This window comes from Lynx rufus, unplaced genomic scaffold, assembly GCF_022079265.1.
Source record: "Lynx rufus isolate CCGP_SWC_20201006 ecotype Redwood Valley unplaced genomic scaffold, mLynRuf1.p SCAF_4, whole genome shotgun sequence".
In the NCBI taxonomy this organism is placed as follows: Eukaryota; Metazoa; Chordata; class Mammalia; order Carnivora; family Felidae; genus Lynx; species Lynx rufus.
This window is the reverse complement of record NW_025814856.1, coordinates 59137926-59157919: the sequence shown is the minus strand read 5'-3', so window position 1 is coordinate 59157919 and position 19994 is coordinate 59137926. Positions and strand designations below refer to the sequence as shown.

Below are 19994 nucleotides of genomic sequence, written 5' to 3'. Positions count from 1 at the left end.
AGCACTGACATATTAACTAGGCATGTTAAGAAATATAGAACAGATGTACCTTATTACCATTTAAAAGGTAAAATATTCCAAGTCCAAACCTCAGCCAGCACAGGTTAACGTACATGAAGATATTCCCTGGCCCTGTCTGCTGGGAAGGCCTAGGCACAATGACACCCAGGTAGCAATGAGCAACAACCACAAAGAGTGCCCTAACCTTGGTTTCTGAAACCATTTTCCAATAAAAGGAGAAGTGGCTGAAAACTGGGCTGGGGCAGGGAAAATATAAGACGGTGCCACAGGTTAGGGAAATGCCCCTGAAAAAAAAAAAAAAAAACAGGGCATGTTGAAACAGCACAAGAATCCTGGGGCACCTGGGCGGCTCAGTGGGTTAAGCGTCCGACTTCGGCTCAGGTCATGAACTTGCAGTTCGTGGATTCAAGCCCTGGTCGGGCTCTGTGCTGACAGCTTGGAGCCTGGAGCCTGCTTTGGATTCTGTGCCTCCCTCTCTCTGCCCCCCTCAAAAATAAATAAAGATCACACTGTCTCTGTCTCGCTCTCTCAAAAATAAAGATGAGAGAAAGAAAGAAAGAAAGAAAGAAAGAGAGAGAGAGAGAAAGAAAGAAAGAAAGAGAGAGAGAGAGAAAGAAAGAAAGAAAGAGAGAGAGAGAGAAAAGGAAGGAAGGAAGGAAGGGCACAAGAATCCAACTGAAAGAGCTGCCAGGAGCCAGAGCTGGAGCAATCTGAGCAGCAAATAAATACTGATAATACTGATTATCGTCCAGTACTCCTCACAATAACCTAAAGGATAATAAACACCTCTGAGTCCACACTAATGTAACCAAAACATAAATGAGGGAGAAGAGACCACTTTCCCTTAGAGAAGTACAGGGATGAGGGAGAAAGAAAATCACCACTAGAACACCACAGTAACAAAGTCCACCCTTAAGTGCTGAATGAGGGGAGGCTTAAGGAGAAACAGGATATTTGCATGAGCGCAGGAGCAGATTAACCTTGCCCAAGGACAAGTCTGGCCTTTGCCTCTCGATCCTGAAAAGAAATCGCAAGGTCCCTGGAAGGTCCAGCCTGGTAAGTGTGTCTACCTGGGAGCCCTCAGGCACTTCAGACAGTGTACTGACGTGATTTATGGTGGAGGTCTCGGGTCGCAGAGTCAGCTCAACCTTCGGAGGGGCTGGAGACTGTCAGCCACATGGACAGGCACCCATCTGTGCAATCGAGACACGATCAACGTGTGGATATGAAGGCCCAGGTAAACTCCCCTGGTTGGCAATACTTTGTCACACAATGGGAGAAGTCAGCACTGTCTGCAAACAGGACAAACTGCCCACCAGAGGTCTGGGACCTCCAGAAGGAACACCTAATCACTTGCAAGGGAGTTATGCCACCCGCCAACAACTGACCCACTGGATCAAAGCTCAATTAGATCCAGCCTCTAGATGGGATCACTGATTTATAGGAACCACAGAAGACAGAGGAACTGGTTAATCTCCAGCACAGTGGTGCAACCAGCCAAATCTAGACTGGCCAACTCCACAGGACAAACCACCCAGATTCTCCCACAAGCACACGGGGCAAAAATGGAGGGAGAAACCTACAGATGACAAAGAACATTAAGAAACATATCAACCAATAGTAATATGAGGCTTACTTGGAATGCGATTCAAGCAAATAGCTATAAAAATCATTTACAACGTTTGAGACAACTGAAAATTTGAACACTTGCTAAATATTAAGGAAATACTGTTAATTTTTAAAGAAGTGATAACATCATATGGGTTTGCTTTTTAAGTGTCATTGTTTAAAAGATAATGTGGAACTATTTAAAAAATTAAAAATAAGTAAAACCACCTCTACAGATAAAAACAATTAAAAATAAAAGTACCTCCACAGATGCCACCCAAAAGCAACGCAGTCAATGTAACATGTACCATACACCTGAATGTTCAGTGTCCTTTGTCCTTCAAGTGGACGTTACCGATCGGGTTAAACAGAGGCATCTGCTTCCCTTCACTGACTCTGCCTAGCAGGTGCTAGATTCTTCCACTCTATGGACGTCCTCTACCACCACATACTTTCTTCTATTATCTCTACAAGTGCCATGGGGACACTGTGTGACCGCTGTGGAGGTAACCCTTCCCCAGTCACAGGGAACAGGGCCACGAACAACATTCGCTGTAGGGCACTATCTGCTTTAAGAAAACGGATTAACAGAAAATAGGGAGTGATTTTAAAGAAGCCATGATATTAAGAAAGATACAAACTGTACTGCTAACCGTACATACTCTTTGATATTCTTCAAATAAATTTTAGACAAAGAGACACATGAAACACTCGAAAAACGGTACTAGAAGTCGTCGCTGTTTCCTTTACAGAAGGATTTTCCAGTTTCTTCACACACGGCATCCCGCCATTCCATTCTCTAGACGGACAACAGACAGATGCACGAGGCCACAAATTAACAGGTCTTGTCTGGTCCACTCAAGTGTTTTTTAAAAATTCGACAAAGTTGCTGACGTTTTAAAATTACAAGATTTTAACATAACGCTGAACTACGCATCCACAATGCCACATGCCACCCAAGGGCCGGCTCCGCAAAACCCTGCTCCTGGGACAGCAGCAGCCCCGTCCCCAGGCTGTTCCCAATGCCACGGTCAGGGGCCAGTTGCCATCTGGCAGCAGGTTCCCACCTCCGCTCTTCTGACCCTTGGCCTGGCTGTTCTTTACCTTAGTGGCCTACTAGGCAACAGACACTGGTCAGCAAGACGTCTCCAGACGGATGCTGGAAATTCTGCGGTATCTTCTGGAGTTCACATAAAGGGCATTTTGAACGTAAAAGTAACACAAAGAACACAGAAACGCCTATTCCATGTGTTTCTTCTCATTAAGGCCCAGGGTGACTCAGAGCCCTCACTCCCCCAGCACACACAGCCTCACCTGCGATGCTCCCAGCTCCTTTCTGCTTTTTTTTCTTGGCTAGTTGAATGGCTCGGGAATCAGTTCTTGCTGAGCCCCCACTTTCCTGGGACCAAAGAAAAGTGTGTCAGTCACTTGTTCCAAATGGCAAAAGAAGGGTAGTAAGGGAACTATGGAAATGTACTAAGTCTGCCTCCTGAACAGAGTAGAGTCCGATAATCTCTGAGGCTCTCCAGCAAAGGTTCACCGAGAATCAAATGCTACATCCAATTACGGTGACAACTAAACAGAACGAGAGGTGGAACAATATACATGATTTTATTATCCAGAGAAGCAAAGTTTATTCCTCCAAAGTCTAAAACATATTAAAATATTTTACACAGAAACTGTTATAAAAGGAGTTACATACTTCTCTGCTGTCCGAAACAAATAACCAGCTTCCCTCGGTGGTTCAAGATTAATTAGCTGCAGCACTTCTCAACATTTTCCAGAACATGCCACACGATACTTGTACGGCAGACCTAGGGAGGTCCTATTTCATATCCCCACTACAGAAGCCGCTCTGGAGGTGAGGCCTGACTCAAAAGTTATATACACCAAAACAGTAACTACATTACTGAATTCAGGAAGTTTACTGAGGGGGCCAAACAGTATTCAAATGGGACTTCGCTTCTATAAGTTTGTGAATGTGTTGATACGAAAAAGAGTTTAATACTTATCACTACAAGAAGAAAAAGAACAGCCCTCATCAGCTCGTGGCATACCTGTAACCCATTCACCACACACCATCTGTGCTCAGAGAATCGAGGCAGCCCAACGTCACACAGCTAGCGAGAAAATGAACAAGGAGTCAGGATCAAGGTCATGGCGGTTTCTCCTGCCTCCACCCACAGTTACAGCTCCGGAGATACCGTGGTACCAAGGATCTCCTATTTCCCAAGGCACCAAGGCCCTCTACACAGGCCTGGCCTCCCCACTGATCGCTGAGCCTTGGCCATCTCCCCTCCTGGCCCAGTCACCTGGTGGTTCAGCAACTGCTGTGGCCACTTAGGCAAAGGCCGGCAAGTATGGCCATGCCACCGCCAAGCAAGAGCTGTCAGAAAAGGTATGACCGACCGTGCTTCTCTCAGACTGAAAGGCTCCATGGTAGATGGGTTACCACATCCCTCACAATGGATTCTAATTCAAAGGATTTAATTTTTTTTTTTTAAACTATGGTAAAATAGGATTTAACGTTTTGAACAACAGAAGTATCACCACCAAATTTAACCCATGCCACAAAGAAACCTATTTGATCATTCCCATCTGAGACTGAGGAAAAAAAAAGAGACTCTCCCCCAAGAATCTTTAATTAAATTATTTTAAATTAAATTATATTAAATGTATTAACTGACATAAATATAATTAAAAGTATATTAACTGTGGAGCCTCACAACTGGAGAGGTCCTCTTATAACCCTCCAGAAACAGAAGCTCACAAACCACTCCTTTTCTTTCTTGTTAATTCTAATTTAAAAAAATTTCTTCTCTTTTACATGGTTTTAAAGTTTCCATTAAACCTGATGTCATGATTCCTCTTCCTCTGGCCGTTAGGAAGTCTAAGGACCTCTTATCCCATGGAAAGCACAAAGGCAAGACATTTCAACGTTACGAAATACCTCATTTTTTTTTCCAGAAAAGAAACACATCATCACAGAATCACAAAACTCAAAAGGACCTTAGAAATCATCTAGCCAAACCCCCTCATTTTAGAAATAAATGAGAATTTAAGGTTCAGACAGGATAAGTGATTTCCTCAAGGTCATAAAAACTAGTCAGTTCCAGACTCAAGATCAGAATTCAGATTTCCAGACTTGTAGTCCAGGGCTCCGTCTCTTTTCGCAAACCAGTAAGAAATGTCTGCACATGAACGATTAATCCAGAACATCCTCAAGACTGAGTGTAAGAGAAGCGAGTTACGCAGTGGTGACTGAATAGAGCACTTCATACCAAATAGAAGCTGCCGGTCCCCGCACTGAGCCCCGTGTCTCTCTGAGGACTGTGCTTGTCGGCAGGGCTGCAGAACGCCGACCGGGGCGCCCCTCGGCTCCGTTCCTGCTGCCTGACAGTGTCGGGGCCAGGAGGTGAGTCCGGTTCCACTTTGATTGGAGCCAGCAGCTCCGGGCCACTGGTGCTTCCTGGTGGGGGGCTCGGAGAGGTCAATGTGGTGGTGTTGTCTGCTAAATTACCTCCTGAGGTCAAAGCCTGTGGGTCCTGACTCAAGTTCTTCACAGGCACCGCTACCAGACAGCCTAAGGCTCCTGCACTTACAGTCTGCACATCATCCATACTGAAGCTGCTCTGCTGAAGAACTGTGGCTGCTGTCCCAAGAACGAGAGGGCCATCCAGGCTTGGAGGAATGTCACTGTGGGCCACCAACACCAGCGGGTCCATGGACCCCAAGGAACTATTATTAGCAGGGAGGGTCCCTCCAAGAGAGGAGCTCACCGAAGTAACGTCAATAGTCAAGATTCCAGAGTTCAGCGCCTCATCTGAGGCCCCCGCGGCACTCCCACCGTCCCCAGGTGCATCAGAGAAGAGGGCCGCCAGGTCTATGTTGTTGAGCTCACTTTGGCCTGGGCTGCCGAGTTCACTGTTGTGTGTAAGAGAACTCGGAGCTCCAAGCTGAGGGAAGAGATCTGAAAGAGAAACGAATACTCTGGTTGTTGTATGCCCTTTAGGAGATCATGAAGTTCTGTCTGCGCTTTGGATGTCATGCTAGCAAGTGACCCATCAAGGTAACACGTACACTTCCTGCACCTGCTGCCTGATGCATCGAAGGTGGCCACACACCAAAGAAAGGCACTGCTTGATAACCTTATCAGGCTTTTTACATACATTGTCTCAAATCCTTAAACCGACAGGGATTTCTGCGACCGGAAATAACTTGAGAGTCTACGTAATGTTTTGCGAAGTCACATCAACTGGTAACAGGAAGTGGCAAGACTTGAATTCACATCTTTCTGGCTTCAAACCCAATGCTCTTTCTGCTACACAACATGAACTGCCCTCAAGAGGACTGTAAAACCTTCCACAGAACACAAATCTTCAGAAGTCAAACATAAGCTGAACTCTGGCTCTGAGGTATTTCTGGAATCAGCTTGTGTCAGCTCATGTCTCATCAAAATCTAGCTACCACTCCAAAACAAATTTGAGTCATCGGAGGGTGATCAGAGGGAATAAAAACTGTTCTGCCTGGAGTGCTCTGGGATCAAGGCCCTGGCTCAAGGCCCCAGCTCTAGGGACCGCAGAGAACTTAGACATCAGCCACAGGGCACCCAAGGAGCTACATTCCCTCCAAGGGGCCTCTCCTGACGGGCTCCTCTCCTCCCCACCACCACTGTATTTCCAACCTCTATCACTCCTACCTCCCCCTAGGCCATGATCACCTGGAGGTCGGGAGTCTATCTGACCCACACGGTCCCTTCAGCACCAGGCACTGGTGCCTGGCTCCTAAATAGCATTTAATGATTATAGCAAAAATAATTCTAATAAATCCCTCTTGAGTCTTAAGTGTTCATTCAGTCTCAGTTGTTGGTCATATCACTCTTTAAATATTTGAATCTTTGTCATTCAATTAAACACTTTAAACACACTTCCCTTGGAGGAATAATAAACATTAAGCATATTTTTAAAATATTTCGAGGAACACTCAAAGCAGGGATTTATACACCACTACACCCAATCAGTCACCCCAAATCCTAGGACTCTTCAAGCACCAAGCAAACAGGAAGATGGGAGCACAAAATATTTGGGAGCCAAACAGGGCCTTGAAGTTATTTCTTCCCAAGAAACTTCTACCTGAAGCTTCTAGAATGTGCCAGTGCCTGGCCAGAGGGAAAAGGCTCTCTCAGTTCTCTGGCTCTATTCCGCCTACACCAACTGTTAGCTAATCCCAAACTACTTTCCAGTTGTGCACACCAGCTCCGAGTGCCTATTAGAGTTCCAACGCAAACCTATGAAGAAAATCGGCTACAGACAAATAAATTAATAACCAAATTCTGAATCTATCTTCTTTAGGTGTCACACTACTTCACAGTTTAAAAACAGTATTAAGGGGTGCCTGGGTGGCTCAGTCGGTTGCGCGTCTGACTCTTGGTTTTGGCTCAGGTCATGATCTCACAGTTCATGGGATCAAGTCCCGTGCTGGACTCCTCTAACAACGCAGAGCCTGCTTGGGATCCTCTCTCTCCGCCCCTGCCACGCACACATGCACACACGTGCACGCTCTCTTTCAAAATGAATAAACTTAAAAAAAAAAATCGCAGTGCAGAGACCAATTTGCTCATAAATTTCCTATTTAGCATCACATTAATTCCATAGGTATTTACTGGACACCTATTATTGCGAGGCCCAGATATTCAGAAATCATTAAACATTAATTACTACAGCTTCTAGCCCAAGGTTTCCATCGTGACCTAGCTCCACCAACTCTCTTTGACCTTAGACAAGTCCTTCTCCTTTCCACCTCAGCTTCATCAGTGACAGGGCCGTGAGGACGCTCCGGCCCCAGAAGCACCACGAGGGGAATTCCCACAGCCAGCCCAGGGCCTGGCAGAGCCCCTAGCAGTATATATCCACAACAACGGACGTTCCCGAGCACTTGTTTCTCACGGGGCTAGCACTGGGACACTACCTAGTTATCCACCCCTGACCATGGCAGGGAATAACGACACCCAGGTCAATGTCGTATTATAAATTCAGAGCCCAGGAAACACACGCACTACAAAAGCAGCTGAGAGGCTCTCATATCCAGACAGACTAAGGAAGCTCATCTGAAATAAACAATGCCATCGCTGACTTGAATGAGCCAAGCCAGGAAAGAGGAAAGAACAGGAGCAAAGCAGAGGCCTGGGTGCACAGCATCCCATAGCACCGGGCTCAGAACTGGGAGTGGTGAGGGGTAAGTTTCGTAGACAGAGGGAGGAACCCAACCACTGAAGGCCTCTCAACACCAGCCTAAGGCTCTTGACTGGACTCTGCGTGTTGAGGTGCCAGGCCCTGACAGGAGCCCTCAGAACACCTAGAGCCCAGAAGGGCAGCTTCTTCAAATACAAAGCTAAATGGCAACTGCTGTTAGGGCCACAGGAGTGAAGTGACCACATATCAACAGGATGGAAAGAAGCAGAAGAAGGACGTTTCCCTCAGAGAACTACTCAAATTCTCTTCCGTGGTTTAAAGATGAGGAAATGGAGGACTGCGGACCTGTGCCCTGCCCTGGATCACACAGCTAGGAAGCGACTGTGCCCCAAGGCTGGTGTTGCCTGTCGCACAGATGGCAGGGAGCGGGGCCCAGTTAGCAGCACACTCAAATGACCTGAAGGCTAGCCAGGACGTCACCAAACAGGCCCCGTCGGGAGAGCAGGCTGGTGCCAGTGGTCTGGGGCAGCGGCAGTGCATAGTCGCCCAGACCTTGCAACGTCCTGCCCACAGGGCTGTGCACGCAGCCTCTACAGGTAGCCTGTCAGTCTCACGCCACCATGTAGCCAGAGAACCAGGCCCTCACATCCTTGGAATCCCCACTCCAGGCTACTACTGTGGTTCCCTCTCTGCTCTACCCTCCCCAGAACTTCAAGCCAACTACCCCCACCCCCTGCGCCTCCCGGCCCCACCACAATGTGAAACACAACTCTGTCTGGTCTTTGAGGACTGTCCTCACCTCGGTGCTGGGAGGAGACAGAAGGGAAGTACCCAGAGACCACAACGGGACAGAGAAAGAGGAGTGAAAAAGACAAATGGGGGAGAGGCACGCTCAGAATTCAGGACAGAGATCACAGAGCGAGACAGATTTAGGAGACACATATTAGGAAAAGCCAACCAAGTGGAAGACTGATAGGTAGGTAGAGAGATAGACAGCTAGCTAGCTACACACACACACACACACACACACACACATATATATATACATATATACATACACACACACACACACACACACACACACACACGTAAATAAATAGTGGAGGACTGAATACTCCTCAAAAGAAGCACTTCAGACACAAGGGAAGGAATAGAGGGTCAGAGGCAAGAAGCGGCAGGAGAACCCAAAAGATGCCACCAGGCTTGGCAGTGTAGTCCACAGGCTGGTAAGGCTTCACTGTGCTCGCCTTAGTGACTTCTGACAACCTCTGAAAGGAGGAGAGGAAGGAAGGACGTGCGTTTGCTTCTCTGACACACGTCGAGCTTACACATCTGTGCAGCACTCTGGGAGGGAAGTAAACCGAGCTGACCTGGGCGCTGGCTGTGCTGTCGGACCACATGAGCCTTCATGCTGTGCTTGGAGGTGAAGAGTCTGTTACAGCTGGAGACCGGGCAACGGCTTTTCGGAGCACCCACGTCCTGCAGGTGTTTCTTGGAGTGAATGTAGAGGCTGCTACGAGCAGAGAACCTGGCACAGCACCCTGGAACAAAAAGAACAATAAGCAATAAACCTAAGGATTCCCAAGGAACTAGTGGTTTCCTTTCTTCCCATCAGAATCGTAAGACAGTACATGTCTATGCTCTGACCTCTGGCAAGGGACAGACACAATACCCTTTGGGGCAGCATCACAAATGTAGGGGCCAAAGCTGACTGCCCCCAAGCCCACCACTTTGGCATGCAGATTATGCCAGCTGGAAACAATCAAGGCCTAAAAGACTCAAGAATAAACTGTGACATCCCTCCTCCCGACTGCCTAAAACGACTTAGATGGAGGACCTGCTCTAGGAAAAAAGCTATCACCATAGATAACTACATTATGACACTAACGAGGTATGGTGGACAGGGAAGGCCTAGCAAGGCCTATTTGATCAAAGTCCTCTCTGTGTCCCATTGTCATCCATGGACCCAGTAAATATTTGTTCCCCAAACATTCACTCTTTTCATCTTCTTGTGAATTGCTTTCCTTCCCTTTGAAAATCCCAGATCCCAACCCCCACCTCTTTCTAGCTCAGGATAACATATATACCTCATTTTGCCTGTACCTGGAATCTCACATCTGTGTGAGTTTCCCATATATATGAAATTAAATTTTATTTCCTATTAATCTGTCTCCTGTCAATTTAACTTAGTCCAGCTAGAACCACTTGGAGAGGGCAGAAAAAAATTCTTCCTCCCCAGTACAAAGGAATTAAATTTGAAAGCAAACTGGATTTAAAAGGAGATATAAAATTCCCCTGCATAGAAGACACATAACCTTGGACTAGTTAACTCTGGGCCTGTTTCTTCACCCATTACACGGTGCTGCTGGGAAAAGTCAGTCAAATTAAGTGCTAAACAACCCCTTCAAAATTCAATTGCTAAAAATGTATACCAATCATCTACACTTAGCTACCACTATAAAAACCGTAACCCTAGAACATTTAAGAGTTGGAAACTACCTCAACAGATCACCGAAGCCAACTCCTCTCATTTTACCACTGAGAAACTGATGCTCAAAGGGACCCAGCAAATGACCCTAAATCGGGTGTACAAGTGGAGCCTGCAGGTGGCATCACCTTGCTGGCTGTTCGACAGCTTAGCCGGAGTCAACAAGACCACAGACCTGCGCGCACATCGGAGGGTGAACAAGACAAATTCAAAAACTCCCCCACTTTCCTCTTGCCCTGATCCCCCACTGCTGGAGCTCTTGCACCACAGGGACACAGAGAGGGCAAGCGGGGTTCTTGGCAGCTACAAGCTTGTGACCTACAAGTACATGACCAACCAGCTGTCCTGACAAAGGGGAAAAATAAAACTAGTGTGAGTGCCATGAAGTGTTCTGGAAGCAGAAGAAAGAGTGCACTTCCTGAGGCAACAGAAAAGGTCTCAAGAGGCAAGAAGCATCTGAGGTGACTGGGTCCTGACATGGAGTCAGGGCTGCACAGCAGAGCAGGAGGGGCGTGCAGGCCAAGGAGCTGCCTTCTAAGGTGTGGAGGCCACAACAGGGCAGCAGGGTGGGCAGGGCCTGGACTCTGGAGCCCAACTCTAGTTCAGCCCCTACTGGCTGCGCCTCATTTCTTCTTTCCAGGTCTCCTTTTCCTTTCCTCTCAGGTGGGAATGACAACCCGCCGCACAGGGTTATAAAGACGACGTGAAAACGATTCCAAGCTACAGAGTGTTCACGCAGTGCCCAAGAAAATGGAAAGTGCATCAATGCACTGTGGCACCGTCTTGGAATGGCGAGGTGGAAATGCTGGAGTCTGGGGCCTGCGGGAGGCCTATTTCAGGAAAAGAGGCTATGAGGATAGGATGCGGCCAGATGACGAAAGGCTCTGGCTGCCTCTGAGAGGAGTTTTGAACTTATTTCATTTTCAAATGCAGCTTCAAGCCTGTTTCCAGGTCAGGCTCCTGAGAGAACATTTGGAAAACACAAGAGAGAACAGACGCCTCCAGTCCCAGGTGCACCGTCTGTGCTTTGCTCCACACAGGGCCCAGGAGGGACGCCTCAGCCCCTTTTCCAGCTGGGACCTCTCAGCACAGACTTACAGAGGAAGATCGCAGAGCAGAGGTGCCAAAAACACTTCTTACCAAACTGCTTTGCCAAGGACGGGGCAACCACAACAGGGATGTCTGTCACACTCTTGCCACAGTGGTTTCGATTTTTTAAAATATTTGCTAATTCGATAGGGAACCAAATACATTTTATTTTAATTTGTACATCCTTTGATGACCAGGAATATGACCATTTTTTCCATGTGTGTTAAAGGCGGTCTTTTTCTTTTAATGTTTGATAATCACCTTTTTTGTTTAAGATTGATTGCATTTATTTAAGACTGTATTTTTTTAAAGTAATTTCTACACTCAACGTGGGACTCAAACTCACAACCCCAAGATCAACAGAGTCGCACACTCCACCGACTGAGCCAGCCAGGCGCCCCATGGCTGTCTTTTCGTAACTGCAACATCACCTGTTGAGATGCGTACCCATTCTTCACAAATCAAAGTCATCAGTGCTTGGCACCCCACATTTATAGCAAGTTACCCCCCCGCCCCGAGGAGGGGCAGAGGCAGCCCATCAATGACAAACGTCAAGGGAATGTCCTCAGCTTGAATTCACCACTTACATAAGGACCACACATTCCAACCTCGACTCGGTGCACGTAGTGACACACCCTACTAGGCACGCCCCAACACACACACACACACACACACACACACACACACACACACAGTCCTCATTCCACCACCTTGTCCTCCCTCAGCACACTCACTGCCGTGTGGCCCTACCCTCTCCATCTCCTCCAGTTACTACAAAAAGATGGGTGGTGGTTGTTTTTTGACTTTTTGTTATGAAACAGTTCAAACAAAGCAGGAAAAATGGTCTAATCACCCAGACTTAAGAATCATCAACTCTTCTTTAAAAAAAAAAGTTATCAACTCTCAGCCAACCCAAAAGAGTTCTAGGATCCTTTCCCGAGGCTCCAGCCCTTACCTCCACTCCCTCGAGAAGCATGCTCTTTGACCAAGCACCACTAGATCTCCCCACCCGCACCCGCCTCTACCAGCTCAATGCCCAGACATGCCCACAGCCCCCGAGGATACAAATACAGAAAGGCAGAAGCCACCCCTCCTCTGTAGCCAGCCACCACCCCTTCCTCTTTCCCTCAGTCACCTCCAGGAGAGGGGTCGGCACAAGCCACCCCCCGCCTCACCAGAGCTCACTGCTCAGGGCACTAGAGCGGGGCTCTGCCCGAGTCACTCCACTGAACCTCGACCCTCCCCCTGCGGGGGGACCCCGCTGACCCTACCGGAGGAGCCCCTGGTTCCTCACCGCCCTGCCGCACTACCTCAGCGCCCAACCCATCTCCTTCCCCGCACATCCTCCTCTACTGGCTTCAGTGCCACCAACGCTCCCACTTTCCCCATTCCTTCCTAGGACCCTCCTAGGACTCCCCTTCTACTTTCCCACCGGCAGGAGTGGCGGTCCCCAGGGTTTTGTGCTAGGCCTTCTTTTTCATTTAATAGCATTTAATTTCATTTAATGGTAACAACGGCAGTAGGTGACATCTGTGGTTTTTTCTATATGCCTCCATTCAACCTGCTACCTATAGAGCTCTCTCGTAAGCACCCTGTGTGGGTTTATGACCACTTCAAAGATGAGGAGAAGAGGCACAGTGCCCTCACGCTGCTTGCCAGAAGTTACAGAGCCACTTACGTGGCAGGCTCGAGGCTGGAGTCCAGGATGCCTGGCTCCGGCACTCAGGCCTTCAATCGCGCCACACCACACCGCCTCTTTTCAGAGCACACCTCTCTTCGAGCGCCACATCCACTTCTGCGGCTTAAATCATCACCACGTGCTGCCTGCCTCACCCCCGGCCCACCTCCTCACCGAATGCCGAAAGCAGTGCATCCCTGCCATCGGAATGTGGAAAGCCTGTGGGCACCTAAAATGCAGCCCGTCCTCTTCCTTTAACCACCAGCCCCGCGTGCCCACCTCAAGTGAGATACGCCCATATCCACCACCCCGCACTGCTGGTGCACGAACTCTTCTCTCTCTCTCTCTCTCTCTCTCTCTCTCGCTCGCTCGCTGGTGCCTTCTCGCCCTTCCCACCGCTAAGCTCCAGTACAGGTGCTGGCCGTCTCCCCAGGAAACCGGACCCAGCCTAAGCTCAAACAACGGTCCCACCGCTCCCCTGCCCCGAGCACTCAGACTGCTGCTCTGGGAGACTGCCTCGCACTGGCCTCCCTGCCTCCTCCACCGCACTCCACTCCCCCCCACCCCCCCAACCCCCGCTGCCCCGGGCTAGCTCTGCCTCATTCTTTGGCTGACTGGGAGGCCACTCCCATGCCCCCGTGCTCCAGGAACAGTCCGGGTGACCTCTGTCCCCACAGCACCCCGCACATTATTGGCCTACCTGGCGCACCCCAACTGGAGCTCTGACGACAGGAGGAACCGTGTCTTGATTAAACTATGTTTAATCAACACATTATCTTCGTGACATTCTAGCAATTGGTCTCAGTTTCACACCGGTCTTTATTATCCACTTTCCAGGTAAAGGAAACTGAGGCCCAGAGAAGCCGGCCTGAGATCTCCAACCAACGGGTGAGGGCCAGGATCAAGATTCACAACCACACGCTGACCCACTCTGCCATCCCGGCGCATCTGCGGCACCTACAGCAGGGCCAGCACGGACAAGCCACAGAGCTGACTTCTGGCCAACGAATCATGCCTTCGGTGTTTCAGAGAAAAAAAATTCCCAGTACGTTTTTTTAAAAAGCCAGCCTGACTACTGCCATCCATGTGGCTACCATTTACTGAGTCCGTGACAGGTACCAGGTGCCAAAACAGGCATTTTCACACGTTCTTTCCCCTGATCCTCACAACCGCCAAATTAAACAGGTAATAACTAGAGCCACGGATCTCGTGAGTGCACTTCAGAGCCAGGAATCAACCCTGGTCTGATTCTGAAGTCTGTTCACTACACTGCTCCCAAGGTAAGACAACGAACTAAAAACCAGCCAATTAAACCCAATGCTGCAACTTGTGCTCAGCTTGTCGTTATGTAAATAAAACTTACCTTTGAACAACTTAAACTTACAACAACGTGGACGTGTGCTAGTTTAGAGCTCAAAGGAATGTGTTAAAAATCTACCTTCCACAGGACACTCGAACGGCTTTGTGCCCAGGTGGGTGATGCTATGGCCTTTCAGGTGCTCTGCTCTCGTGAAGGACTTCCCACAGCCTTCCACGGGACAGGTAAATCTCCGATCGTCATCGTGTTTCCTGGGAGAACAAAGAAACAGGAACGGTGATTATGCACACCACCCGAGACACCAGGCCTCAAGAGCAGATTCTTTGTTTAAAATCCCGCAAATTACAAACTCTCAGCATTTGAAGAAAATGATCAGTACATTTCAGAAAATCTGAATTCTCTCTAGCCCTTATGGGCAGGTTTGCAATTTAGCTACCCTGTAATTAGAAATTCTACTTTAATGACAAGGCTGACTTGAGAGTCAGACACAACAATTAGTGCTGCTTCCATCGGAACAGCTGGGTCCCAAATGTATTGACGAAGCTACTTCTGACGGTTACAGATCCTGGTAACAAACGAGGTTTCCAAGCTACGGAGGGCAAAGAGAAGCGTGCACAGAAAATCAACTGCAATCCTCAAGTCCTTGCATAAACACCACCCTTTCCTGAGTAACGTTTTTACAGTAAACCCCTCAATCCCCAGCTGTGCAAACCACTCAACCTCTCTGTGCCCCAATGCAAAACAGCGAGAAGAACATCAAGGCCAGAGTTGCTGTGAAGGTTAAATGATATCTCGTTTACGTGAAGTGCCGACCAGTACCTGCACACAGGTGAAGCCTCCGGGGTCGTCATTATCACCACGGAAAGTTTGTAATGACATAAGGAAAGGTTCTTCCACAGTATTAACTTTTTTAAAAATATTAGCTTGTATATAAAGTACACAAATTACATTCAAAAACAAGTATACATAAAAAACCTGACACTAGGTGATCAGATTCTGAGTGGTTTTCTTCTCATAGCTCTCTGAATTTACCAAATTATCTACAACGGGCTCCTTTTCTTATAACTTAAAAAAAACCTCAACAGATACATGTCATCCACAGGCTTCTGCTGCGGACAAACAACAAATTCATTTCCCATACTGGTAACTGAACCGAAATGTAAAGAGTACCTTTTGTGCCGTAGGAGTTTAGACATGCTGGTGAAGGTCCAGCCGCAACTGTCAGAGTCGCAAATAAAAGGTCTTTCGCCTTGGAAAAGACAAAAATTACACCTCATCACCATAAATGCAAGCTACCACAATGACAAACTGTGGGTGCAAACGATGTTGCATTCTCTAGCTCATTACCTGTATGACTTCTCAGGTGAATTTTCAGGCGACAGGCTTTGTCATATTGTTTGCTGCATCCAGGAAAGGAGCAAGAAAAGAGTTCTTGTTCCCTGAAGTGGGCTCGGTTATGGGAAAACAGAGCACTCACTGTGATGAATGTCTTCTCACAGCCTGAACAAAGAAAACACAAACGCTGCTCACTGGTGTGACAAAAATCACATAACACGGCTAACCTAGCCACCACTCCAGGACACCGTGAAGCAAACAAGGAAGAAAATGAGTCAGAAGCGCCTCCAGAAAGTTACAACCATTGTTACAACCGCTGACATCTGGCTTTGTAAAGGCAGCCGATAGGCACACGCAGGCCACCTGTTGTCATCTGACTTCAATATGAAGCCACCGATCAAGGGAGCTCCAATCACAGCAATGTGCTCCCAGTTCCACAGCACAGATCTTGCTTACATTCTGTGAACTCAAATGTCAGGGCTGCTTATGCGAGACCAAAGAAAACCCAATGAAAGAGATCAGATGCTAAGGAAAAAGGATTTTGTCTGGCAGGGGTTGCACTTGGAAGGGCCACAAACCATTGTTATGTCCGAGACTTTTTCACCCCTTGGGGGTGATGCACTGTCCTATACACACCCCGTGTGTCCTCTATGCATCCTCTGTAACTGGCAGCATCCCCCTGTCAGCAGGTTTCTTTTTTTTCCTTTTGCCTGTTTCCCCAGGGTACCCTGCTGTCAAAGGAGGCTACCAGGGTCATCTTCACTCCCCTAGCTTTTTCCTTCACCTCTATCGCCAACCCCAGTGGAGCCACCAGAAAGGAGCCTACTTCAGCAATTCACAGACTTTCCACATCGAAAGCTCTCCTTTAACAAAAAGGTTCAGTGCTCAAATGGAGTAAGTAGAAAATACTAGGTTGTAAGATGCTTCCCAGGTATCTTTGTTGCAGCTCTTCTCAGAGCCTTTAACATGCTACCATCGTGCCTGTAAACCACTAAGCAGATACACGCTGTGCATCATCACCGCATCAAAGCACTAGCCCAAGGAACCCTACCTTCCCTAGCAATGCTTAATTGGGAAGTGCTCATCTTCCTAAATGCCCTAAAATCCTCCTCCTCTTTAGCATAAATCTGCCCTCCCTCCCCACCCCCACCCATTCCCTATTTTGGGCTTGGATGTATTTTCATACACTCCAACAGGTAAATCTCTCAGCCCTTAGCAAGATTCACCCACCCTGCAATCAACAACTAAGGCCTATGATCCTCCCTCTGAAATCTTTCCTACATGGAACTCAGGCCTAGAACATTTAACGGGGCTTCACTGGTCCCTCTCCTGACCCCGCCGTCTTAAAACACCCCACTGATCATCCAACTCAAAACTTTCGGGGGGACTTCATACCCTAAAGCAAGCTACAGCCCTGATCTTCCTGGTATTATACGTGGAACGACACTCTTGGTGCATTTTACTAGGGAGCAGACTATAAGCCATCATCAGATTCACGGTATGTAACTGAGAAAGGTTCTGAAACGGTGCTCTAAACTCATATTCTCCACAAAGAGGATGCACAAGACAGTCTACAAGCATGTGGGAAGAAAACAAAGAATCTATTAACATGTGTTTTTCATTTCACCCTTTAAAAATCTATATGTGAGTGTATTTTTTACAACATGCACATTACTAGGAGAGCGCTGCACGTATGTTAATACATCAGTAACACGCTGGGTGTGTGCTAGGCATATAGTTGAGTTTTTGTTTTGATGAACAGGAAGTGGAAGGCCCCTCACGCTATACGGGCCCTCCCACACCCTTCCAACTTCACTCCCCACCCCACACCACCACCACAGCCCATATTCCCTGCCTTGGCTTGGCAGTGTCACTTCCCCCCCAAGTCAATTCCTTCCCAGGCGGGAATTTTCTCTTCCTCCTGGGGAGGCACATTCTTCCCCTTAGAGCACCTGAAGCTGCCAATCCTGGTGGAGTTTACTCTTGTGGAGCCTGCATTCCCTCCCACTGCAGACAACGAAAAGAGAAAACCCTCCACTGGATTTTACCTACACTGCTGGGCGTCGGGCTCTTTCATCTGTGAAATGAGGATAATTTTTAGGACTTCCCCAAACTGAAGTCCAAAGGAAATAAAAGCAGAAAAGCCACCAAAAGCACAATGCACCACACCTGTGACCATCCCCCTCAGGCCTCAGGGCCTCAGGATGTGGCATCTGGCCAGATTCATCTGTGTTCCTCCCACACTGGTGCGTGCCACAGAAATATCTGATAACTGACCATTTCTAACCGATGAAAGCCCGAAGAACACAAACGCCTGACTCATAAGACAAATCTCTGGGAAGATGCTTTATCACTTTCATTAACCTGAAGCACTTTAAGAGAGAGACCTGTTGCCTCCACCGCGGGGAAGGAAGGCTGTAATGATTTGTTACTACCTTGCTGTCGAAATCCCCGCAGCAATGCAGGGTTGAGATATCTAAGCGAATCACCTGGAAAGAACTGGAACAGAGACACCAGAGTGCTCCGTTCCCGCCCCTCACTCTCGGCCCACGGAATTTAAACCCTGCCCATGTGAGCAGCAGAAGGCAGGGCGACGCCGCACCCACTGTGAGCGACTGAATTTGGCCCTGGGGCCCCGGGAGCCCCCCGAAGCCCGCCCGCAGGCCCGTGGCGCGCGGTTACCGGGAAAGTCACACTTGTAGGGCCGCTCGGGCTCGAAGTGGCTGCGCTGGTGGGAGCTGAGTTTGGCGTGCGTGGGGAAGCGTTCGGAGCACACCTCGCACTTGAACAAGTTCTCCTGCTCGTGGCCCTTCATGTGCGCCTTGAGGTTGTACACTGTGGTGAACTTCTTGCCGCAGCCGCCCACGGGGCAGCCGAAGGGCCGCAGCTTGTCGTGCGACTGCAGGTGCCGCTTGAGCTTGTAGGAGGTGGTAAAGGCCCAGCCGCAGCCGTCCAGGGGGCACTTGAAGGGCCGCCGGCCCTGGCTGCTGCCGTGCGTGAGCAGGTGCACCTTGAGCTGGTGCTTCTTGGCGAAGGAGAGCGCGCACTGCGGCTCCGGGCAGCGGTAGCCGGGGGCGCCGGAGCCGGGGCCCGGGGGACCGCGGCGGCCCTCCGCCGGGCTCGCGGCCTCCTCCCCCGGAGGCGCGGGCGGGCCCCGGAGCGGCTGGTCGGACGGCGGAGGCGCGGCAGCCAGCGTGAAGACGCCGTGATCGAAACGCACCAGCAGGTCCTGGCTGTTGATAGTGACGGTGCCCGCGAGGCCCGCTCCGGGCCCGGGGGCGGCGGCCGCGCCGCTGGGGCCCTGCTGGGGACGGCCGGCCGGGCTCGCGCCCGCGCTGGGCCCGACCTCCCGCCGCCCGGGCGCCTCGGCCGCGGCGCCGCGCGCCACTTCCAGCAGCACCACGAAGGAGTCGCTGCCATCCTCGGGGGGCGGGGGACTCGGCCCCGGGCCCTCCGACGCCGCCCGGGCCTCCCCGCACAGCGGCCCCGGCCCGCCATCTTCAGGGCCCCGCAGCAGCAGCAGACGGCGGCGCGCGGGGCCAGGGCTGGGCGGCGGCCCCGGGCCTCGGCGGAGCCGGCCGGGACCGCCGGTGCCGCCGCCATGTTGGGCTCCGCGCGCGGTCGGGGCGGCGAGCAGCTTCGGGAGGTCCATCTTGGGCCCAGCCGCGGCGTCGCAGCCGCCGCCTCGGAAGAAGCGCGGTCCGCCCCGCCCAGCCGTGCGCGACGCCGTGCGGCCGCCGCGGCGGATCGGCGCCAAAGCCCGGCGCGGAGCACGGCCGGAGTCCGGCCTGGAGCTGCGCGTGCGCGTGAGCCGCGGGGCGCTGCGCGAGGCCTGCCGGACTCGGGGTGGTCAGCGCGGGGCCCGCGGGGCCTGCTGGCCGCCGAATCCCGGGGGCTTTGGCCGGCCCCGACCTCGCGAGCTGCGGTCCGTCTCCCTCCGTGGGGAACGACGCTTGCCCCCGACTTAACAGTACTGGCTTTCCACTGGGTAGTGGATTAGTAATAGCAGCCAACTATCTTCACACTCACAAGGGTGAGGAAGCTGAGGCACTGATGGTTAGTCCCTTGCCCGAGGTCACAGCCAGGAACTGGGAGAGTCAGGGTTCCGGCACCAGGCTGGGCTCACTGGACTGGAAACCGCCCCACTGGCTCTGGCCTCTGGCTCCTGGCCCACAGACCTTGCGAGCAGTGCCCGCAGATCCTTTCCCCCTGGACCGGACCCCCGCCTACACTCTGCATTTCCTACTAAACTTCCTAAAGCCTTAC

The 19994-nt window shown here is 50.2% G+C and overlaps 1 protein-coding gene across 4 annotated transcripts in view; it reads right to left on the bottom strand.

Moving 5' to 3' along the window:
- The window catches only part of ZXDC (ZXD family zinc finger C), a 38330-nt gene extending 18909 nt beyond the window's left edge, over nucleotides 1-19421 (bottom strand). The window contains exons 1-8 of one of the 4 annotated variants that reach the window (XM_047095321.1): nucleotides 18411-19419; nucleotides 15741-15893; nucleotides 15564-15642; nucleotides 14514-14644; nucleotides 9191-9361; nucleotides 4911-5599; nucleotides 3687-3749; nucleotides 2944-3028 (exon numbers count right to left, since the gene is read on the bottom strand). In XM_047095321.1, the coding sequence (XP_046951277.1) occupies nucleotides 2944-3028; nucleotides 3687-3749; nucleotides 4911-5599; nucleotides 9191-9361; nucleotides 14514-14644; nucleotides 15564-15642; nucleotides 15741-15893; nucleotides 18411-19380 (2341 nt within the window). In that variant the 5' untranslated portion in view covers nucleotides 19381-19419. Of the gene's footprint in view, nucleotides 1-2943; nucleotides 3029-3686; nucleotides 5600-9190; nucleotides 9362-14513; nucleotides 14645-15563; nucleotides 15643-15740; nucleotides 15894-18410 lie in introns of those variants that run through there. The other 3 variants (XM_047095319.1, XM_047095320.1, XR_006965022.1) reach the window with 3 other exon arrangements.
- Nucleotides 19422-19994: the final 573 nt, after the last annotated feature.